This window comes from Empidonax traillii, unplaced genomic scaffold (assembly GCF_003031625.1).
Source record: "Empidonax traillii isolate 1590-97213 ecotype Southwest subspecies unplaced genomic scaffold, ASM303162v1 scaffold816:size509043, whole genome shotgun sequence".
NCBI lineage: Eukaryota > Metazoa > Chordata > Aves > Passeriformes > Tyrannidae > Empidonax > Empidonax traillii.
The window spans coordinates 229319-253976 of NW_020956009.1; the positions used below are offsets into that span (position 1 = coordinate 229319).

Here is a 24658-nt window from a genome sequence, read left to right on the forward strand (position 1 = left end):
GGAAGGCGAAGTCAGTCGTGCCGCTGGAAGCGACACTGCTAAGACAGTGTCTGAGTGGAACAGAGAAGGACTTGTTTAGAAAACACGAGAGTTATTTTGCACACATGGACGACAACAAGGCTACTTAAGTTTTTCCAACGTACTCCTTCCTCCCCGCCCTCCCTCCCCCTACAAACGACAGAGCGAAACAAAAAAACCAAACCAAAAAAAAAAAAAAAAAATCCCTAAGAAATCCAGGTAAAATCCTTGTCGTTCTCCCCAGAGTTGTCCGGCTCCTGGGGGGAGTCAACATCTTTGTCGTCATCTAAAATCACATCATCCTGTGACATCCCCACGTCGTCCTTCCACTTGATGTCGTCGTCGTCCCCCATCTCCTCGTCACCTTCCACTTTGATGTCATCCGGGTCTTCCATGTACTGCCCTTCCCCGGGGTAACACTCGTCTGGGGACCCTTCTCCACCGTTGTGGTCCAGGTGGCCGGCGATGCCGCGGCCGGAGCAGTCGGCGCAGACGCCGTGGCGGCGGGAGCCGTGCTTGATGCCCACGCTGGCCGCCGACATGAACACCCGGTTGCACACCTTGCAGACGTATTTTTTGTCTTTGCTGTGGACCTGGAGAAGGAGAACGAGCAGAAAGGTTAATGCCAACGGAGGCAGAGGGAGAGCTGCAGGGAAGGACGCCCTCCCGTGTCCTCTGCGAAGGCAAATCCACCGCTGGGGCCTGAGATCACAGTCGGCTTTACTGCAAACTCAACCCTGCAATGGTGACACACAATGGAAAATTCTTTGGGACTGCCCACTCACCATCAAGTAGTTCTGAGAGGAACTTTTAGCACCTGCTTTTTTTTTTTTCTCCCTTTTTCTTTCTGTTCTTCTGGGGTGCAAGAGCTGCATTGCACCAACACCAGGAAAATCTCAATTAGAGAAAAAAAAAAACAAACCCCAAGCACCAGTTCTGTGCAGACAGAGCAGAACTACCCTGACCAAAACAGTGCTAATGTCATGGTGATTTAGTGGGGTTCATCCTGATCCTACTGCTGCCCAGAACCAAAGAGCAGGAGGACTGGGAATGCATCCTGCATCTCCAAAAAAACCCCCCACATCTGGTTGCACTTGTGACTTTATTTCTGACTACTTTGGTTTGTCACAAATGTTTCTGTTCCATAACTCAGGTTGCACTCTGCTATCACAGAACATGTGGCAAGTGGGAAAATGCTCTGCAGGAAACCAGAAATCACTTCAAGAGTCAAACACTTCACTACTCAGTGAGCAAAGTTACACCCTCTGAGAAGAAGAAATCACCCAATTAAAAGTGAAATCTGTCCTTGGCCACTTTTGCCCTGCATGGAAGGCAAGGAGCTTGTCAAACCACTCACCTGCTCCTCTGCTAAAGGAAACCAGTGCAGGGAGAACTCATTAATTTCATCACAGGGAGCCTCATCAGGTACTTTCATTTTTTGTGTATATATATATATATATACACACACACACACATTAAATATATATGAATTTTTTTTTAATATATAGAATAGTTTAGTCAGAAGGGACCTAGGCAAATCTTCTTGTCCAACTGCCTATTTTAGGGTTGCCTAATATACATTAGAAATTTCTCTTTTATATTTATATATATATATTCTTTTTTTAATATATTAACACTACACAGGGACAGCCCAGGCACTGTTCCCTGTGGCTGGAACTGATCCTCAGGGACACTTTGGGAAGAGGTGTAGAAGCAGATAAGGATCCAGTGGCCAATGATTTGGGGTCAGCCCATCAGCCACCACAGCCTTAGGGCACGAATCACCAGTCCCTAATCCTTTTTTAACTCATTTCTTCCCATGCTCCTGAAACAGCCTGTGGGAAAAGTTTGGCTGGTTAAAGCCCTTCCTTATATTTTAAAGCAGCTGCCTGGATGCCAGTTCCCTGCTCCTGCCTCGGCATGGGATCAGCAGCTCTAACCTGATTCTCCATAACCCTGTGCCCTGGAATACTCAGCTGAGCTAAAGCTGTTTGGGAAGAGGACAAATTGACCCATCGTAGCCCCTCAGCCCTCTCTGCCACAGGACAGTGGCTCAGGCTCTGTGTCACACCAGTCCCAGCCGTGTTCAAAGCCTGGGAGTGCCTCTGATGTGCTCTGGCTGCAGGTTCCCCTACTCTGAGCCAGTCCCCACGACATTCTTCTACTTGCAACAAGCAAAGGCATTTTGGATTTTATTATTTTCTTCAAAAGCAGTTGGACAGGGCTGGTCAGAGTCATCCAGCTGGATCTATAGGTATCACTCACTTTTAACTTGCAGAAGAATGATTTTCAGGCATCAAAAGCTGAATAGGAGAACAGAAGGTGGTCAGGGGTGCAGAATAAGGGCTGAACGAACCATAAAAAGAAGGAATTATAGAACAGGTACTAAAGCAATTTGTAATTATCACAGGCTGGTTTTGGTTGGAAGGGACCTTAAAGCTCACCTTTTTCCAACCCCCTGCCACGGGCAGGGACACCTGCCACTAGAGTAGGCTGAATATCTGTTAAAAATCTGATCACCTCTCTCCCTCTTTTCTAACAGTTCAGTCAGCTGCTTCAAAGACAACCATATTCCCAGATGCAGCTGAGCAGAAACTAATCTTATTTCCCTCACTGCCAAATTAGTAAGTATTAAACACAGAGACAGCATCTGACCCTCAGTATCAGACCATGCCATCAGCAAGATCATATTCTAACTGACTAAATACCAATATTCCAACGAAGGGGGGGGAGGGGGAATGTGCTGACAACACCCTAAGTTTATGGGAAAAAAATTATCAAAAGGGAAAGCTCTCAGAAATAAAATGCTGGAGGCAACCAGCTGGCACCACAAGGCAAAACCAGTAACCCATCCTGAAACCCGTGGGCTTGCAGCAGGACTGAGCTCGCTGCTGGATCTGCCTCTGGAACACCAGAGCCACAAGGCCCCAAGGAAACAGGGAAGGGGCATCTCGGGGAGCAGGCAGTTCCCTGAGCAGATGGCTGGGCACTCATCCGAACGGACACACGTGCGGGGAGGTGGTGGGGGTTTGTGGCGAATTGTCAGGCAGGCCCCCGATGGTCCCGGTGCTCCGGGGCTGGGGTTGGTGAGCTGTGCCCACTGCCAGCACCTGCTGCCGAAATAATCGCCTGGAAACTGTCTGCTCTCCCACAACAGCACCTCTACACCGAGCCTGGAGAACCCTCTCTAGGATGGGGAAGTAATTCTACCCTATAAAAGAAAAATAACCAATGTTTGGCATAAAATTTTGTTTCTGAGGAAGCCGTGAAGAGCCAGACACCAGCACCAGCCTTGGAGCTGGAGCTGAGCAGCCCTTTTTTAATAAGGTTTAACAGTATTTTTGATAACTAAGCGTGGCCAGACCAGAGTAGCTTTGGCTCGAATTCTTGCTGAGTAATGTATTTTAAAGCTTTCTGTACTGAGTCATAGAATTATGGAATTGTTAAGGTTGGGAAAGCCCTCCAGGATCACATCCAATCGTTCCCCCAGCACTGCCAAGCCCACCACTAAACTGTGCCCCTCAAAGTGCCACATCTATATATACCTGTTAAACCCCTCCAGGAAAGGTGACTCCACCACTGCCCTGGGCAGCCTGTGCCAGGGCTTGCCAGTCAGCCCTCTCCACGAAGAATTTTCTGCTAATATCCAATCTAAACCTTGGAAACCCCCCAGCTGAGCTCGGAGAGCAGGAGGAGGTCAGCTCTGGATGAACAGGCAGCCAACCACAAGGCCTTTGAAAGGCAGGGAAAAACGATGCAGGAGAAGCCTTCAGTCGAGCCCCAGGGAGGGGGAAAACAAAATCCAGACTTAAATCAGGCGAAGCCCCTCTTCTTTTGAACCCCAACGAAAGGGCTGATTCCCCCAGCACTGCCCTGCCCTTACCAAGGTGTGTCGCTTCATGTGCTCCCGGCGGGTGAACTTCTTCCCACAGATCTCGCAGGGGTAGGGCCTTTCTCCCGTGTGGGATCGCATGTGTCTCTTCAGGATGCACTGATGCATGGCTGAAAAGCTGCAGTAGGGGCACTTGAATTTCTTCCTGATGACTGTGAACTCGTTGACTGTAAGAGAGGAAGCAGAACACAGAGATTCATCTCAGGAGGTCTCGAAGCAGTCTTCTGGTTGACTATCTCGCTGTTAAATTAGTTCACTGTGAAATCACACTCTCACCCCTTAACCATCTCTATATTTAAATCATTACATTATTGCCCTTATATTATTAAAGCTAAGAAGTGAAGTAGCTTTATCAGAGCAGCTTTTGAACGAGGCAACACATAAACATTTAGCAACAGCCTGTTATGGACATTGCCCAACACTTGCTGAAGGGCGAATAAAGAGGGCTGGCAACCTGCTACAGTTCTGATTTATTATGAAGAATGATCCTAAATATCAAGATATAAAATTTTAACCCTATCACTCGTGGAGGAAGCAGGGAGCCAGGAACAGGAGCCTGCAGAGGTAACACCCCAACAGCACTTCGTGCTTTAGTGCTGTTTACGGGGCGGTGCAAGAACATCATCACACACCCCAGGAGCATTTCGGTGAAGGAGCAGAGACTGAGCGTGATCCAGGAGAAACAGGACAATTAAAACCACCACTCTCTATGTTATCCAACCCTGGTTCCTCCCCCAAAACACAGCCAACAGTGTCACACAGAATACAGCAGGTGAAAACAGAGTATTTGCTGCTCCCTGAGTACACCCCACCCCGTACAAGTTTTTAAGTGACTGTCCACATGGAGATGATTTTAAATCTCCAGCTTCTCATTATTCTATTGCTTCCCATTATTATGCTAATTTTCACCCACTTTTCTCTTAATTATTGTTACTTCTCAAAGCAATATATTAACATAACAAGGAGGGGGGAAAAAGAGCAAGTTCTGGTTAATGATCCCAACGTCCTTACATGTATGTAAATGGCCCTTGATAAATTAAACAGTCTGTGGAGGAGAGCTGAGGGAATCAGGGAATACCAGACCTACTACCTGGCTCCTAAAAGAGGTAGTATTTGGCAGTATTTTTAGATGCCTAATGAAATATTACCTCCTATAAATGCCCTACTAGGTGTGTGTACAGTGCATGTCCTCAGGATGTCACAGGTGATGCCCAGGAGTTACACTGTACACTGAAAAATGGCCTTTTTAAGGAAAAACAGTAGTAAAAGACACCTTTATTTAGTATTTTATGAAGTTTTCTATTGTTCTAATACACGCTACAAGCATTATTCAAGATCTTAAAGGATGCTATAATCCAAAGTTTATCTCAGCATTTGTTTTGACTACTCAGAATTAAACATATCCTACACACAGGCAACTTTGTGGAAAAAAAAAAAACTTCCTCTGATTATCAGTTTGCACTGCATTTAATATTCTTATATTCTGTTCTTCGGCTTCTAACTCGGTGCCTTGGGCTGCTCAGCACTTGTGGTGGTCCAACCCACAGCTGCTTTTTCTCAGCACCTTTCCAAAGAGAATTTTCTAGCCCAAGAGAAAGAAAAAAAAAATAAATAAAAGAAAAAAAAAAGAAAAAAAAAGAAAAAAAAAAAAAAAAAAAAAAAAAAAAAAAAAAAAAAAAAAAAAAAAAAAAAAAAAAAAAAAAAAAAAAAAAAAAAAAAAAAAAAAAAAAAAAAAGAAAAAAAAAAAAGAGAAGTGCCAACTCACCTGGGCCATGGCTGCAGCACTGACCCCAGGGAAAGCCAAGGCTAAGGAATATTTTATTCACCTGCCAGCAAAGCATTCTCTGGTGGGTGAACTAAACACCAGCCCTTCTCCTACCCCACACTGACCTTCTCATTTATAACATTTTAACATCTTTTTTAACACCCGGAATATCAAAACTCTCTTTTACATTACAGGAAAGATATTTTTTGCTTTATCTTCTCCTTTGGTTTTGACACCCCCCTCATCTACACACTCAGAGGCAAGGAGCCCACGTTTTCCTCCAGCAGGTGGCAATTTTATGATTTTAGGGTATAAAGCTACTTATGATAAATATGTTTCCAGCTTGATCTTGTAACCACACGATTATTAGTGACAGGCCACACACAGACTTCTAATAACCCTGTTACTATGGAGTCCAGGCAAGGTAAGCAGGCTGGGTGGAACCACTGGAAAACACTGACACAGAGATCCTGACAGCAACCAGATCCTGGGATCACGAAGCAAAGGCACTTTAGGAAAACAATACCACAAAATCCCTTATTTCCTGCATCACCAGGCTGTACCTGAGCCTGTCATTTCCCAAGTGACCAGGTGCCTGCTCTCCCCTTGCCCACACCTCTCCTTTCACTTCATGGCTGAGCTGCTGCAGAGCTGAAAAGGCAATACCCAATGTCAGGTGCATGACCTGCACCCCCAGCACCCTCCTCCACACACCAACAACCACCTGCTTCCAGCACATCCATGGGTTTTCAAGGCTATTCCTAACACTGAACGATTCCAAGATCCCTCATGCCAGCATTTAGCTTAAATCACTCAAGAAAAACATTTCAGCTTCTAGTACACTTATATTTAAAAATACTCACAGAACACTGTTTGCAGCTATACTTTTATTGAAAACTGTTTTTTTTTTTCACCAAATAGCCATATATTTAGTCCTTGTATCTACAAAAGGAATCACCTGAAAACCAGCAGCATTGTCAGAAAAGTAACTGTATTGCAGAGTTAACATTTTCACAGTCCTGTTAAATATATGCACCCACAGTACACCTATTTAATGAGCAACACACCAGCTTTGGTATGAGCATCATCTTTGTCTAAACGACAGTATTTGATAGAGCAGCATTAAATATAGCAGCATTAGGGTCCTAAGAAATCACCTTTAACATGATCATCAAGATGATTAACTGCAGCACCGTCGATGATGAGCTACCGGACACAGCGCCAAGAAACGGAGAAGGAAACACAAACAGTGCCACAGTAAAAATTTGTGCTCTTAATGCCACTAAAATATTTATGGAAGTGCATGTTTTTCAAACCAACACAACAATGCCCGGGAAAAAGCCTTTGGAATTGTCATTTCAAGTAACTTATTTCACTGAGGCTGTTAAAGGAAACAGGCTCCTACATCCCTGAGAGAGAAGAAAAAGCACTAGTGATGCCCTGCCTGGTAGAGCTGTTCTGGATTAACTCTGTAAACTGATACCTAGTTAATAATCACTAAAATACTGCACACATTGGGTTATTATGAAGAATTCACAAACTTTAGGACAAAATTCTTGTCCGCTTAATGCCCGTTATAATTCAGGTTATAAAGAGTGAGGTGTAATTTAATCGTCAGACTCACACTCCCCATCATCCTCCCATGCCATTTCCTAACAAAAAAAATCCTGCTTCTAACATCTGTTCTACACAAGCCCAGCAAGGCTCTGCTCTGCTATACCCTATGGTTCTAACAACTTAAAAAAACTAGTCCTGATCCTGAAGGGAAGCACTGGAAATTCCCAGTGCTGATGTTGGGAAGCAGTCTGATGTCCAGGCCAAGGAAAATACTACTTAAACTTCTATTTAGAGACAGCGAATTGACCTGACTACAGATAAAAAAAGATTCATGTTAAATTAAACTCTCAAACATGAGAAAAATGAACAAACACGAAACATCACGAACTATCACATGAATGAAGCCTTTTAAATGTTGCTGAAATTGCTTTTGCTGGCATCTTACTTTCCAATTTCAGACAAATCCTACCCCGCTGCTCCCAGATTTCCAGATAAGACTCGTTTGGTCACAACTCTGTCTTCTGGCTCAGCTTTCCCCTTCCTCACTTGCTGGTTATTTAAGAGCAAAATAAATCACGAGGCAATTACCCTGACATCTGTCACAAGGGAAGCTGACAGACTATAAACTACACACATTCACAGAGAGCCGAGATCCCCGATGCCAAGGACGTCAACGGGAACAAGAGCGGAAAAAATAAACATGACTTCGCAGAAACCGTAACATTTAAACCTAAATGATTAAAGTACGATGTAGTACCCCTGATTATATATGAACAACTTCTCATTCCAGACTGCAGCCTGCCCAAAGGAAGAGTAAGAACTGAGCCAGGCAGGGAAACTCCAGCTTCCCAGCCCTGGCACGGCACTGAGATGTTTCCCTGAAGCTCCGACTCGCAGCAGGAACAGGCAGAGCAGTGCTGCACCAGAATATACCCATTTACAAGCCCAAGGGCAACAGGAATCAATGGGCTCTCTCATCTTTCCACAGCAAACAGCTCTGGAAGAAGCTCCCCACTGGAGTCTCCAGGCTGCTCAAGTTCCACTTTGTGCACGACTAAACGTGTCTCGTTTTTGTCTCCCTGAGATGCAACAGCACGACAAGAAAGAGCTTTCCTGAGGAACTCTGAAGAACCTTTGTAGAAGCTTTTTTCTCCTCAGCTGCCTCTCACCCACTGAGGAAAGCAACCCCACACACTGCCAAGCTGTGCTGCACACAGAGCAGCTGGGAAGCACTGCACTTAATTATGCTACTTTCATTTCACAGTCACCATAATCTGGTTTAGTATGTAAATATACAGCGAGAGACACAGAAATATTTAATCTTTTTAAAAAGTAAGTGAATTTCAGAGAATAAAAACGGGAATTACAGTAAGATTTCTACCCACCAGGAACAGCCACTACTGATTCCGTGTGCACACCCCCAGTCACAATTAGATCTGCGTGAAGATCCCCTTCCTCTGCTTCAACACCACACACTCAGCCTGGCTGATTTAATTACAGTACATAAAACAAATGAGTCACAAAAATGTACAGAATTCCTGAGAACCACACTCCAGGATGATTCTTAAAAAGAAGTCCTAAGAGTAGTCAAATATAATGCCAATAAAACATACAAGCCTTGAGACAGCTTTCAAACCCTGTTGCACATACGAACAAGCAGCATGTTTTTCTCCTTTAAAAGACACAGAAAACCAGACTTTACAAACAGCTTACAAAGCTGAGCAACCCAGTGCTTCCACAGCTCCTAAGTCCACACTGAAAATCCCTGAAATGCCCAAATTGTCTAAAGGCACAGTACTAGAGCAGACCTTGGAACTGAATTCTCTTATTAGCTCTATTACTAGTACTTTCAACCACCTGAGATATGTTATTTTCCCAGAGAATAGGAGGAAAACTTCACCGTTTCTTTTATAAAGCACTTTGAGATCTACTGATAAAGTCAAAGGTAGTGTAAGAACACAGCATGAGCACACCAATAAAACAGCCAAAGTGCCCGCTGTGTGGACTGACAAAAGTTGTCTCTGCACAAAAACTGCACCGAGGCTGCAGTGACACAGGATCTGGAACCAGCACAGCATCAACTGATCAGCTTTGGGGAGTTACTCTCTGAAATGACACCCGTGGAAGGTTTATTTGCAGCACGAGAAACCACGGAACGATTCGCTTTTCCTAGTTTAGGGAAGCGTCTCATAATGACACGACACAGCAGCTACACATCCTCAGGATCCTCGCTCGGTCCTACACTGTCCAAAAGCTCCAGCCCAGCCAGGTGGGCAGAGCCCAGGTAACACGTTTTCACGTGGCTACTGAGGTTCTTCTGGGTACCGAAGCCCTTCCCACAGCAGAGACAGACAAAGGTGCGCTCGCTTGAGTGCACGGACAGAAGGTGCCGGTTTAAGTCTGTCTTGTCTCGGAACAGCTTGGCACAGTTAGGACACTGCATCTTCTTACAGTGGAAGTGGATGGTCTTTTCGTGGCGATCCATGTTGGATTTCAGAGTGAAGCTGGCGGGGCACTTGGAGCACTGGAAGCGGCCGAGCTGGCCGGCGGGAACGCCGTCGGCGAGGCCGGGCCGGGAGCAGTCGACCACGTCCAGCGGGAGAAGCGTGGAGAAGGTGTGCTTGTGGATGTGCTCCTTCAGCTCCTCAGCACACTGGAACACCCTCCTGCAGAAGCCACAGGTCAGCCTCTTGGCCAGGGCTGAGTCCAGGAACGTCCCATCGGTGGCAATGTCTGCGTCTTCGGGCCTGGAGAAACTCGTGTCTGAAACGGAACCACGGACACACGTGCAGAGATCAGTGTCTTCAGGCGGAAAACAATGACAGCCGAAAGAAATATTTTCCTCTCTGCTTACCCGAGTCAGAGTTATCAAACTGCCAAAGTGCCAGCACTCTGTCGTAAGCGGCCTGCAAAGGAAAAGCACACGGAGGTTAAGGCAGGTATTTACAAGGCTCTGTCCTTGCAGGCAGAGCTCCCACTCCCACTGCTGGCACTGCCTTCCCCCCTTCTCTAAGGGAGGCTCAACCACTTGGCCCGGCAGCCCTACGTGCCTTTACAAAGCTTTTCCTGCCAAAGCAGTGAACTGTGATGTATTTTGCAGGATTTGGTGCTTTGAAGACAGTAAGCAACATTCCTGTTTAGGTCCTGGGTAACCACCCAGTTTCCAGTCTCGCTAAGCATCCGTAGCTCCCACTCAGGCCAAAGGGAAACTCCGGGCGGAAAATTTACAGCAGGTAAAACAGAACTGCAGAATTCTCCCTTAGCCCTCCACAGCTACTTTTCCTTTCCACACAGAGAAGCCCGTAGAAGACAAACTCCCTTTATGCAATGCTCTCTGGCACTGCTGGGCCATATTCTAAATAAAAGCTGATTTTATTCTTTTTTTTTTCTTCATAAACCCTTTGCGACATGCCAGTGTGTGGCAGATGGCAACCCTGTATGAGGCAGAGCCACGCTGCAGCCTCGGCAGGTCTGTGCAGCCCAGGCAGACCAGCTCACTTCACCCTACAGGGACTGCAGAGGAAAATCTGTGTTCCCATCCATTTGTTTAACGGAATTAAAGCCTCACTTAAAAACATTAAGAAATGCCACAGAAAATGATGGATTTTAGGTCAAACTCCTGATTCTGTAACAGGGCCAACAGCCTACTTCTGTCTGAATTTAGGCAGCTACAAGAAACCCCAATGCAGAATGCCAGAAGTGAGCAATAGGTAGCTGAAGTCTCAGCTATCTTCACAAGCTTGTGTGCAATGTTGTGCAAATGAAGGGATTTACAACAAAAAGGGCAGGTATATTAAAAAAAACCCAAAACCAGAGGTTTTTGAATGGAAGTTCTGTTCAGGTAAGGCAAAAAGGCTAAAACTGGGACAGCACCAGCCCTGACCTCAAGAGACTTCTAGTTTTAAAATAACCTGTGTTCCTTTTACAAAAACTAACAGACTAAAGTAGAAGGTATTAGGCCTTTCAAACTCCTAACTGAGAAGGATTTGATCAAACAGACACCTTTGCATTTCAATTCCTTTGCACTTCTCCCCCCCGATCTTACCTGGGCTGAGGAAGGCACCTCTCCTTTTATCACAGTTTCTGGTGACATTTCACCAGAAGAGCAGATCCCGGGGGGGCTCTGAGTGGCAAGGTGTGCTGAAGGCAGCGGGGGAGATGGTGCTTCCACTTTGCCATCACATTCGCCCCTTGAAGGATTCGAGTTGGTGCCAGGCCCTGGGGAACACAGGAAACGAGTCTCACCCACGTGAACGAGCACCAGCTGGTGGCTTTAAAAACGGCCTCGCAAAGGCAGCGCCCCAGCACTCGCAGCTCATCTTCTGTCAGCGGGAGGGAACGCAGCAGGACAGGGATGCCAGGCTTTTTGGTCTTTCTGGTTGGTTCCTTGGGTTGTTTTTTGGTTTTTTTTTTTTTAAAACCAGCCTCCCCACCCAAATGCATGTGCTGGAGTTACACGGCACGGCACGGTCACTACGGAGTCCGTCAGGAGAGAGAGAAGCACAGTGCAGCACAAATATCCAGAGCAATCCCATTTCTCTTGGAGAAGCACCATCCCAAACACATAAATTTCCATCTTTAAGGAACACGCACACAGACTTCGTTCCACTAACTCGAAAGGTTCAGATTTCAAGATCTGTCCGTGGCGGTTTATTTAATATCGGGCTGTCAGTCCTTGATCTCAAAGTGCTTTACAAAAGATGGGAGAAAGGATTCCTGTCATTCTACAGTTAACAAGCAAGGAAGTTCAAATATTTGTACAAAACTCTTCAATTACACCTAACAGTCATTACAGTCTAAAAAATCTCCTTTAGATCAGAAGGAAAACATGCTGTGTCCGGCCCAAGCAGAGTTGTACCCTCTTGCCTACGCTGTAGCAACAACCAAATAGAAAACAATATTCCAGAAACTGTCCCGAAAAAATCAATGACAAAGCTAAATACAAATAAAGACCGTGCCATCCAAATCAGTGTACATCATAAATTATTAAAGAAGCTTTAGCACACGCCTTGAATGAATATTGGAATGACATACTGAGCGGGTCGTTCTTTTTGAAAAGCAAGGAGGCAAAACCAGAAGCAAATACGGCATAAAATAAACAACTTTGTACTTGAAGCATTCTATGCCCTAAAGGCTTTTCCATTTCCGGCACAAGAAGAGTCTGATTGGCACCTTCAGGGATACAAAAAAACACACCCTCCAACGAGGCTACAAATAACAAGTCGCAGTTTACACTGTGTCCGAATACAAAGCGCTGTGATCTGGGTGACAACAAAGCACTCGAGTCAAACCACACCAAGAAACGTGAACAATCCCAAACCTTACTTTTTTTTTTTTTTTTTTTTTTTTTTTTAATCAGCTATCAAAGGAAATTCTGCTCTTGTGCCACAAGCTGGATGTTTGATTTACCTTCCTCCGCTTTGATCCCAGATTGAAGTCTTTTACAACTTATTCGACTCTGTTCAGCTGGGATAACAAGGCTCCAAAGGTTTCACTCCAGTGGTGCTCATCTGTTGCTGTTGTAATTTAAGGGTAGGACAACAAAATGCTAAAATCCCATATATTGAAGATAGAAAAAAAAAAATCAGAAAAACCAGGATTTCATCAGTATTTCCTGTTAGAAACCATTAGCAGGAATCCAGCTCTCCAAGTCCATAGCAGAATTCCTGCCTAGGCAGCCACACATTCCTTTTTTTTCCCCCCCTTGAACACCCCAAACTGATTCAAACTGCCCCAGAGGCATCTCTGGGTTGCAATTCCTATAACTAATGGTACTTCAGCATGCAGTAAAGATAAGCCAGTGGGGTCTGGCTTGAATAATTCTTTTTTAGCACCTCTCCAGAGTTCCAAAGGCTCCCAAGAAACTCTGCACTTCTTAAAGCAAAAGTTAAGGCTCATGAACGAGCAGTGAAGTAGAGCACAGTGAAACAATAAACTATGATCCAACTGAGCCACCAAGATGTACAACACAACAAAGTACAAAGATGAGTTTTCAAGCAATATTTAATATTTATTTGGTTTCAACAACTGCAAGTAACACAAAGAGAAGAAACCGACATCAATGACCCACACTTTGTACACCAGAACCTGGATTTATGTTTTGTCCCGTTCTGACTGGTGCTGTGAGAAAACTTTTTCCCTCCTAAATTTGTGCAGAAACAAATTTTAATCGAAAATGGTTTTACTTCCTAAATCAGAAATCAAAAGCATTTTCCTTCATACAGAGGATGAAGCAGGGGTTTAGCAGTTTTTATACGAATACAGCATTCTCTGACAGCTGGTCAGCAAATTACTGTGGAAAAGTAAAAGGCAAAGTTATTATATCTCATTTAAAATTGCATCCATTCTCCCCTAAATCTTCGTTTACCATGTACAAAAATTCCATGCCAAACTGAATACCTTTAACTTCCTCTTGGGAAAAGTCAACCACTGTGTAAAATGTGTTCCCTAACATCCAGTGCAAGAATAAATTATTGGCTCCAATGAACCACTAACTAAAAATAACCTATTAGTTGGTTTGCCCAAAAGAAAAGGGCTCTGTGTACCATGTAATCACTTGGACTGGAAGCTTCATAGGAATTGCTTCTATAAACAGTTTCAGTTGCAACAGGGTAAACAGGAAAAGCCAAACTTAGACATATAAAAAAGCATGCAATGTACTATTCTGAAACGTGGAAGTTGCCCTTTAAGGGAGCCAGTCATCCCATGGCCCTAAAATTCTCTTTTTTTTTTTTTTTTCCCTTAATAAGAAAACAAGGATGTGAACTAACCACCTCATTTTCTAATGAATATTAAAATTCCCGTTCTCCTGATTATACTTGGCAAAACCAGCTCAAAAGACTGGAACTAAAGCCTTTGAGACTTCTGGCCACGTGATGTAACCGTGGGGAACAATGTTACCAAAGTTCAGGCTCACAAATGGAACAAGACACACGTTATCAAACCGAGGAGCTCTGCTGAAGTCAGAAATCACGGAACAACCACCTGCTTTTAACAGGCAGACCAAGGAAACAAGTCAAAGACCAGGAAAGCTGAATTTCTCACGATGCCTCATCCGAAAGGCACCCCCAGCAGGGAGCCACGCGGGTTCAACAGCCAACAGTTCCCCAGATGATGTCGGTGTTACCCAAGAGCAACTCACACGTCCCTTTTTCCCTGCAAAGGCTGCACCTTCCAGGTTCCTGACAAGCACACGAACAACGTCAGTCTCGATCGCACGTCGCGAACGTCAAACTCGCAGAGCCCTTCAGCTGCAGGTTATCTGGAACCTGTGCCACCCAAATTTAAAATTTTTTCCTACCGATTTTAAATTGGTTTGAACTGGTTAACTGCTTACAGTGGTACAATAGAACCATCACCAACCCCCCAACGTGTTCTGGGCTTCGTTTTGCACCAGCAGAATGTCAAAGAGCTTCATATCTGGTATGATCTTTACACACAGAGTGAATCAGGAAAAAAGAACAGGGGGAAAATGAAAACCTTGGGGTATCCCCTAACTTCTACAACAGGATGAAGAATGCAGAAGAACAAATAATAACAACTTTTAATGTATGCATTACTTGGAGAGTAATATCTATGCCCTTTGGAAATGGCTTGTCCAAGTTTTAAACATGTTTAATATTCTCTTTGCATCTGTCCACCTCCATTAAGTCTTTTTTCCTCCAGAAAACCAAAATAAACCTGGACACTGTTCCTTGAGCCACTTATGTCCTGCAGTGCTTCGTAAGAGAACAAAAAGACAATCCAGTGACAGCAGCCAAGATTAAAAAAACACTTCACAGTTTTTAAAGTCAAGAGAGACTGATCACTTATAATCCCCCAAATTAGTGCATTTCTTTTTCATATCAGACAGGTGAAAACTGCTGGGTTTGGTTGTTTTGTTAAATACAATCTTTTTCACTGTGCTCTGGCTTACTCCTCCCTCCCTCCCTCTTTTTTTTTTTTTTTTTTTTAATATAACTCAGGACTTAAAATGACTCAACATCCTCAAATTGTTTTTGAAGAAAAAATGTCAAAAACACCTACAAAGCCAGCACCAGCCTAGACTGTGCTTTTAGATCTCCACAATCTTCTCACCACTCACTTCACTGTCATTTTATACACCGAAAATTCTCGTTAAACTTGATGCCCTATTGTATTCAGTGATGGCCACTTAAAAGTGAATCGTGTATCAGAAGATCTTTTTCAAGTGATTAAAATAAATTGGTACCTGTGAATCTGAATAAGATGAAAGAAAAATATGTCCCTTAACTCCCTGCTTCCGTAAAAAGCCCCTTACCAGGCCACAGCGACATCCCCGACTGGGGTGAGAGCTACAGATCAAGCGGGCAGTCCTCTTTCTGACGTGGGCATTTCACTTCGCTTCCATGAAGATGAGATAACTGAAGCTCAGCTGAGTGAAATTCAAGTGACAGTGAGAAGATGGAAAGCAAGGACCTCACATACATGCTGGAAGGACCTCCTGAGCCTGGTACCCCTCAGTGAGGTACCAACCATCCCCTTTCCTAATGCATCCAGCTTTATTTTAGTTTATTTTAGAAAGTTTTCTGCCTACACCATGACTGTCCCCAAATTTCCCTTCTCAGCTGGCTGGGCAATCTCTAATTCCCAGCCCGGATTTACGACTGCCTTATACTCATTTGTCTTTACGCCAAGTGGTGCTTCAATTTTTAAGCAAAACCTAAAAAATCCTCCAACCAGGAGAAGGATGATGGATAGAGGGCAGCCCCATCATTACTCCAGTTTATCATGACAGAAGATGAAAGCGCTGATTCCGCCTGTCACGAGTCACGGATCGGAACCCGCGGCGCATCAATCACCCGCGGTCGCCATCGATCCAGGCTCGCCCTGTCCCGGTGCCAGCTGAGGGCACTCTGCTCCCTGCACGCAAACCCAGCCACTCAACTGAGGCAGAATCTGTGCTATTCCATGGCCATGGAGGGATTTCCAAGCCCCGGAGCGCAGCCTGAACCATCTAAGTCTGATTTAACCGGAGATCATTCGGTGAGTTACCGCGACACAAACCAGAAGGCGGCATCGGCCGTTCCCCACAAACACTTGAGCTGCAAAATAAGGTACAGAAACCTGAGGGTCTTTGGAGAGATTGATTTTTTTTTTTTTTAAATAATCCCACTGTTTAGACACAAGAAGTGAAAAGAGACACTAAGTCTGCCACTACCTTGTGCAGTTATTTCCCTTTGTCCTACAACTCCAGTGACCAGCTTGGACAGGGTTTGGAGCAACCTGGTCAAGTGGAAGGTGTGCCTGCCCATGGCAGGGGGGGTGGAATAAGATGGTCTTCAAGGTGCCTTCCATCCCAAACTACTCTATGATTCTTTGATTCATTCTCTGACTCTGTGACCATTATTTATCTTTTGCCATTAAGGGAACAGAAGGAAAACAGAATATAGATATATTAAGTGAACTTGTCGCTCTATTTAACTGGTCAGTTTTCTCAGCATAAATGAAAATAAACATTTTCTCCTGGAAATTTCCATGTAGTCCTCAGAAAGCTGCTGCTTGCCCTATTCTGTGTCACAAGTGACATCCCCACCTTCTGAGAGCATTATTAAAATACAGCACTTATCATTTCTGCCTCTTTATGCACTAGAGAATCAAACTTCAACAAAGGAAACACAAAAATATGCTGAAAAATCAACTCTCCGCACCTAATGGTTCACATTAGCTGTCCCCAACAGATGACCAGTAGAAAAACATTCGTTTCCACGTGCACTTACAACAAAACAATCAATTGCTGCTCATTACTTACAGGTCCAAATAAGGAACATGCAATCTGCAACACCCCAACTGTTCCCACAGACACAGGAGCAACAGTAAAGCTGTTCAACATCGATCATGTTTGGATTCGAAACATGGAGTTACTCCTTCACCACAAATATTCTGTATTTTGTTTGCAAAGTTTTGCAAAGCAGTGAAACAGAAATTTGAGGGTGACCGCTACAGAGAGAATATTCTCTTCCATGGATCAGTATCAGACACAGGTTTCCAAATTTTACAGAAAAGAAAAAAATCGGATACAAACACGTCAGCGGTAAGAAACGAGGCGGTGACCTGTGTTTTCTCCTCATTAAAGATTTCCCTTATACAAAGAAAAAAAAATAAACATATATATAAGAACACCAACTTACGAGAGAGCGAGTGGGTGCCTTTGGGTAGGTACTCGAAGAGCAGGGAGCTGTCCTCGCCCAGCATGTCGGCTTTCAGGGACAGCAAACTGTTCTTACTCATGAGAGCCGCGCGCAGGTTGGCGACCGTGGCGGCCTGGAGCGCGTCCTCCTTCTCCGGGGTCAGGGGCTGGTGGATGTAGCTGGATTCCCCGCCCAGGAGAGCCTCCTCCACGTTGGCGTAGGGGTCCGGCCGCTCCCCCCTGCTGTCAGAGCTGCTGGGCTCTGTCCCTGTCACATCAGCACCTGCAGGAGGGAAGGGACCGTCAGAGACACGGGAAAACACCCGGCAGCGGGACCACCTGCCCCGCCACAGATCCAAACAACAGGAGCGACAGGAATGGAGCAACACGTAGTTTGGCTTTGTTTCTCACATGAAAGCGCTGTTTCTCATCCCTCTTTTCCCCCAAATCCCCCCAAGACTTGGCCATTCAAAGGCTCAGTGGGAAGTGCTTCCCTCCAAACCTGGGAGTTCTGTTTTTCCAGCCTGCTCCTGCCCCACCAACTGGGCTTAACCACGGCAACACACACTCTGAAGGCAGGGCAGAGGGAGGGAGATGGGTAGTGCCTCCTTCACCAACAATACTTGGATAAAATAAGATTTCAAGGTGGTCTGCTAGCAGTGAAATTACATTCAAAGGTTGAAACTCTGCTTTCCTCATAATTTGACTCCAGTCGTCCAAATTTTCATTCTTTTGTTTCTTCCCCGTGATGAAGATTTGGAAAAATCCTGTAATAAACAGCATCTAATAGTGGGCTCCTAAGCAGTATAAATCCCTTGGGGTCACCTGTCTAGAAAATACACAGCAATCAGTGGTTCCCAGCACCTATCAGAGGGTGGGTTTCATACAGAAGTGATACAGTTAAAAAAACCCCAAAGATACACATCAGCCACTTTACGACAACAGGTAGTTACAAAGAAACTGTATGAAAATGTAATGAATTATTAATAAAAATACCAATTACTGAACCCACACAACATCAAAAAAAGGTATGATAAGGTAAATTCCTCCCTGCGAAAGCGCAGTTTATTTCTGTATTTTTGGGGAGGTCTAACTGAAGATTCTCTTTTGGTTGATGAACTTTGACTCTCTAATAGTCTTAAATAATTTATGTATTTTTATGTGAAGTGACTCTTAAACTCCCCTCTATTCTTCACACGAAGCAACAAAAATAATGTGCAAAAAGAGCTGTTAGCCCACTTATAAAGTGCATAAAACAAATTGCAATTACCTACTCCACAATCTGCAGCAGCAAACACAGCTGACACACTCAAAACCCAGCTGAGCACCTGGCAAACGGGGCCAAAGCCTCCCAAACTCATGCCTTTGTAGCATTTCTCTCATCAAGATGTAGAGGGAAAAAATCCAAATAGAAGGCACAGATAATGAGCAATGGGATGGAAAGGGAAGCTGTTTTGCAGATCCTGAACATTTTACTGCCTCCTTGTTTAAAATAGATTTAAATCTACTTAAAGCAAGAGGGAATTGTTACGGCTCAAAGCAGTGGGACGACAGGTACAACATCAATACCTGCTGCTCTCACACACCCACCCTGTGCTCCTCAGGGCAAGGAATTCAGGTGTTGTCCACACACCCCACTGCAATAAACTTCCTCCTGCCCAGGTTTCAGGGCAGCAGAGCCCAGGAGAGGGGAGGAGGCAGAGTGAGACACCGGCCCTCGGCTCCCGCCACTTCAATCCAGGGCAAGGCATTAATCTGCAGAGCCTTATTAAAAAATGCTAATGAGGACACTGGTACCGTGCCCACCTCCTGCAGCCTGGAAAACAGCTGAAGGAAGATCATTATTTTTATCTCCATTTTACAGGTGGTGGCTGCCAGGGAAAGGCGCAGTGACTCGCTCGAGGTGTCCAGCCCGCAGAGCCAGGAGCAGCCGGAGGACTTCCCAGTCCCAGCCCAGGGCATATTCCAGGTCAGATTCCATAACACGTCCAGATCGGCTTTACTAAGCTGCACTGTTCTGCCAGTACCTCTTAGTCTTAAGTTTTTCCACTTCCTTTAAAAAAACAAAACAGCCTCAAAGCAAACACTAAGGAAAAAGCAATCACAGGCAGGGTGCTCCCACACCTCGGAGATGTAGGGAGTACTCAAGACCAGGGGCTACCAACACAGTAGGCAGTTCATAAATGTGAACTGCCAGAGATGCTCTCTGTTCAAAACAAACCATTTTCCCTCCTCCATCTGTACTTTGCTTGTACAGTGTCGTATTATCAGTTTTATTAAATCTTAGCCAAGAAGAATTCCGATGCCTCGAATTTTTACGTATTTTGTCACCCCTCTGTTAATGGCTCACAGGGGACAGACGTTATTCTAGATGATAATGAAGGTTTTTTTAAAACAAACTAACATCTCCACATAAAGGCAAATTACAAGAAACTAAGAACCAGCAGCTGCTGGAAAAGGTGGTGAAGAAAGTAAATTAAACGTTAGCCCATTAAATTGGGAGAGCAGCAAAGAGCTCTATCACATCAAAGCCATGACAATACCACAATTCCTCTGCCCCTCACTGCCTACACGGGGAATCACAGCACGTAACTCGGGCCAGAAAGAGTGTTTGTCCACAAAACTGTGTTCCCAAATAACCAGGCAGGCAGGAAATCACCTTGTGTTTTCTGCCATCCTTTCTTCAGAGCCTGTTACAGCTGCTGACTGACAGTTGCCAGAATCCGCTGCTGCACATAAACACTAATTGCTAAAACACACGCAGATTAATTGCAACCACAACAAGACATTAAATGTTCCTCAAAAGCCAAGATTAGAGACAGACAGAGAAATAGATGCTTTAGAGCTTCCAGTATTTATAGCTGATGTAATATAATCAAATACACATTAAGGCAAAATAAATATCCACTTAGTCACACAAGTACTAAAATACTCCCGGCACACCAACCCCCCCCCCCCCCCCAAAAAAAAATGCACCAAGTTCCTCTCCACGGCGCCTCCCAAACCACTTCTCTTTTCTCTAGAATGCAGCTCCTTTTAACAGGATTTAGCCAAAGAATTATATGAATCGAAAGCACCCGTCACTTCCCAGTAATCTAAACTGTTTACTCCAGCTTCAGCCCCACGTAAACCAGGCTTTAGTCAATGAGCTTCTATTCCGCAATTATTCACTGCCACGGGTCCCGTGGCCGCCCGAGAGCCCCGTCCGAGCCCTCCACATCTCATTTTTCACGCCGCTGGGACAGCCCCTGTGACTGCGGAGAATCCGGGCTCCACACGCAGGAAATCCCGAGCTAAACACGGGATTAATCCCGCTCGGAAAACTGAGCTCATTAGTCTCTTTAGCCAATCATTATTTTGCAGTTATTCTATTACACCAGCCTGCTTTCCCAACACAGAAGGCTTTAGAAAAGCTTTCTTAGTTGGTGACTTGAAAGAATATTTTATTATTGGGGTTTGCTTTTGTATAAAACACAGGGTCTATTTTCTGCCAATTCTGGCAACAGTGTTCCCACACAGCCCTGAAACTCTGTAAGCAACGTTTCACTGGTGAAGTTCTTACACATGAAAGCCTCACGTAACGGGGGGGGTCTCACAGAGGTCACACATGCCAGCTGATCTCAAAACACACCTCCCAACCACGCTGACCAGGCAGGCTTTAACAGATCCACAATAAACCTCATGCCAGGACAGCGGGAGCAGTGCAATATTCCCAACACACCCAAGGTGGCTACTGCAAAATCCCCGAAAAGTCCTGCTAACAGAGCTCCTGTCACACAAACCCAGCTATGGGAAAACCAAGCTGCACTAGTCAAAACAGTCAAGCGCTACAGACACTTGGCAGCCCCTCGGAAAGGGCTGTGGCACAAATAAAAGTGATGGAACTTACTAGAAGTACCCAAATTATATGCTAATGTGATAATTTATTTTCCAAGATCTAGGAGGAAACTGACAGTAAAAAGGTATTAAACCCAGTCCAATGACTGAGCAAAGCACACATGCCACCCCAGAAACAGCAAGGAAAACTTTCTCTATTTTAAAGACTCCATTTGACTACCCTAATTAATTACTTTAATACAGAAAACAATTTTTTTTCCTGTATTTCTTCTCCCTGCTTCTGTCATTTTTCCTCATTACAGCTTAAACTCATCTGTTACCAAACTACCTCCTCAGTGTCTGCTTCTCTCACACCACTTATTTCTTGTTTGTACTGTGTTTTAACCTTCTCAGTAAACCCTCAGTGGGGTTTCCCAGACTCCCAATGCTATTATTCTCTTTCATAATTCTTTTTTTTTAATCATTTTTTCCTCCTTTCATCTCTCATGCAGACAGCTGAACATCTAAAAATCTGCAGCTGGAGGACTAAACCCACGAGAAGAGAGACAGGTGTGAAGGAAAGCCACACAAGGTTACATCTGCTGCTGGAAAATTCAAAGCAGAAACAAGCCTTTTCCCCCTAAGAACTAAAGGAAATGTTTTGCCAGGTCAATCTTCCACATAAAACCCCACAGCAGACCCTCCAGGTGGTGGGAATGTTCTCTCTTTACATAAATTAGGGTGGAAAGGTGAACTGAAGGGGAGACACTTTGGGGTACAGGAGTCTTGCTGTCAGCCACAAGCAGCAGGGAAAGTACAGCCTGGAAGCACCAGCAACTGGAATTACATCTGGAGCGGTGTCACCATCAGAGAGAGAAGCCACCCTGACCTGGGACAGCATCACTGCTCTGTTACCTGGAGTCATCAAAGAATTGCAGAATAATCAGGCTGAAAGTGACTTCAGGGCTACTTTTGGAGATAGATCCTGTTGCTCAGCAGCTTGTACAGCCCAGTTAAGAACATCTGCAGGGGAGAGAGAGCACAGCTTCTCCACAACTCCACCATCTGACCACTGGCAGGAATTTCCTCCTTCCACCCCAGGAGAATCTCCCTTCCTGTAACTCGTGTCCATTCCTTCTCATTCGTTCTCCATCCAGATTCTCAGAAGGGTCTGGCTCTGGGCACTCCATCTACCCCCCTCCTGTTTTCCAGGGTTAAACCAAAGCCATTTCAGCCCCTCCTCATGCACTTCATCTTGATGGTTGGGATTGCTCAAGCTTGTCAAAAGTCTTTCTTGGCCTGGAGATCCCCAACCTGGATCCTGCACTCCAGATGCTCTTCCTAAGGCAGGCAGCCAAATTCCACTGCTGGAAGGGCACACAGGCCCCTCTTCAGCTCCTTACTCACCAGAAGATTTTCTGCAAAGCTGCTTTCTCTCCCCTTGGCTCCCAACCCCAAGTGCTGCACGGGGTTATTCTGCCCCACACGAAGGACTTGGTGGAATTCACGCTGTGCCTGGCACTGCTGGCTCCCAGCAAATCATCCCTCCCAGTCTGGTGCCACCCAACAACCTGCTGGGGGTTCATGACATCCCACCACCAGCATCGGGCCTGGAAGCGGCCTGTGATGGATGCAGGCAGATGTTTCTGGGGCTGATGTTTAGGATCTCCTGCACACAGCTGGGTAATTTTTAGTGTGATGGCAAATGTAATTTTCTTCTGGTTACAACGTGTCAAGTGGAAAGGGCAAAGGGAAGAGGTTCCAACATCAGCAACTTCTCCCACCCCCCAAATTCCTGCGTCCTCCCCTGCTACTCCCTCAGTGGCACCATGACCACAAGTGTAGTTGTGAAGTAAACTTGAGACAGGAACTAATACGTTAAAAATAAACCGATTTATTAAAAAAAGCTATTTTTAAACCCAGATCAGTTCCCCAATCTGGTTCTCCACATGGGTGCAGAGACATTTTCACCGGAACAACTGCCAGGAGGGCGTGGGGGTGCAATTAAGCATCAAAGAAAAGTGGGAGCCACTTAAAACTCAGCTTTTGTTTCAAGGATGCAGTCAAATTGTGACCCGAGCCAAACTCTTCTGGAAAAAACTTAGGTGAAATCAAAGACTTAATTTTCTGAGGTTCTGCCACCTATTTGTGTCAAGCATCTGCCCCACAGCAGATTTCATCTACAACGCCAGGGATGATGTGTCTTGTGTAAGTTTAGGAAGATTTGGCTTGATCTCCTTCTGTATAAAAAACAATTAATTTTTAAACTCTCAGGGGAAAAAGAAGAGCTTTCATTTCATAGTGATTTTTTTCTGGTGAATAAAAAAAAAAAAAGGAGCACACAGGCTGGCAGGAAAATGACGATCTTTTACCAGCTGCTAAAAATACCCTTGGAGCTCGTGTTTCAGATACCTCCTCCTTCCTAACAGAAATCCCTCAAAAGTGTTTCACAACTTACTATTTGTTAAACAAACCCCAGTGTTCTCACCCACTGCAATATTTACATGGGGAAGCGATGCCATGAGTTATACTGGGTTTGATTTGCACTGTTTTGCAAACAAAACAGTAGACATGTGGATGCAGTAAATGTGCACAGCATTCAAAGTAAGTTCCAATTTCCTAGAGCAGGAAATTAGCAAATATAGATATTTAACCACAACATATATGATTGTTAAAAGCTGCCTTCATATTAATGACTGCAAGATATCTTAAGTGAATCCTTATAGAACCGAAAACACAGTCACCTCCTTCAGGCTCTTCTTCCAGGTTTGAGTCCTACTACAGCGTGACTCAAAGCAGGGTGATCTGGGGCTGTCAGGATTTGGGTTCTGAAAAAAACCCCATCCTGTATGAAACTCTCGATTTCCAATGCTGTTCCTGTTTCTGGAAGGCTCAGGAGGAGCACAGACGCTTCAATATAATTTTCAAGCCTACAGCCATAGGATGTTCACTGTCTGTGTTTTGTTTTGCCAACAAAACATTCTCCTCGACACCTCGACAATAACATTGCTAAAATAAATCAGGTTTGTTCTACACAAATACCACCTGGTTCTACGTTGCTACTTCTGCAGTGTATTCTAAAAGCACAAGTGTATCTCCATCTCTGCCTTCCTCAAACAGTAACCAGTGTACAAATAACAGGAAAATTCCCTCCAGTCCTCCAGGTATCTGGAAAAAAATAATCAATTTTCAACTCTTTCCCATAATATTTGTTTTTCTACCATTGAAAAAAGTTTCTGCAGATACTTTTCCATGCTCTGTGTTAGCAAAAGGATCTCCTGCCCCAATCCTGCTCCTTTTATTGTTCCCCCACTGCCTGTGAGTGACCTCAACTCAGCTGTTTGTGAGGCTACAGATAAAAAACCTGCTCAACTACTGATCTTCCTAAACCGAGATAAAACAGAACTCCCAAATCCAAAAGAGAGGGAAATTATTAAGTTGGGTGAGTTCATTCTTTTTGAAA

General features: G+C 44.7%; 1 protein-coding gene across 4 annotated transcripts in view; it reads right to left on the reverse strand.

Moving 5' to 3' along the window:
- Positions 1–6: 6 nt before the first annotated feature.
- ZBTB46 (zinc finger and BTB domain containing 46) overlaps positions 7–24658 on the reverse strand; it is a 49134-nt gene continuing 24482 nt past the window's right edge. For 3 of the 4 annotated variants that reach the window (XM_027901833.1, XM_027901834.1, XM_027901832.1), the window contains 6 exons: positions 17381–17662; positions 11278–11450; positions 10087–10138; positions 9684–9995; positions 3902–4077; positions 7–611 (listed from right to left, as the gene is read on the reverse strand). In XM_027901833.1, the coding sequence (XP_027757634.1) occupies positions 225–611; positions 3902–4077; positions 9684–9995; positions 10087–10138; positions 11278–11450; positions 17381–17662 (1382 nt within the window). In that variant the 3' untranslated portion in view covers positions 7–224. The remainder of the gene's footprint in view (positions 612–3901; positions 4078–9683; positions 9996–10086; positions 10139–11277; positions 11451–17380; positions 17663–24658) is intronic. The other variant, XM_027901835.1, reaches the window with a different exon arrangement.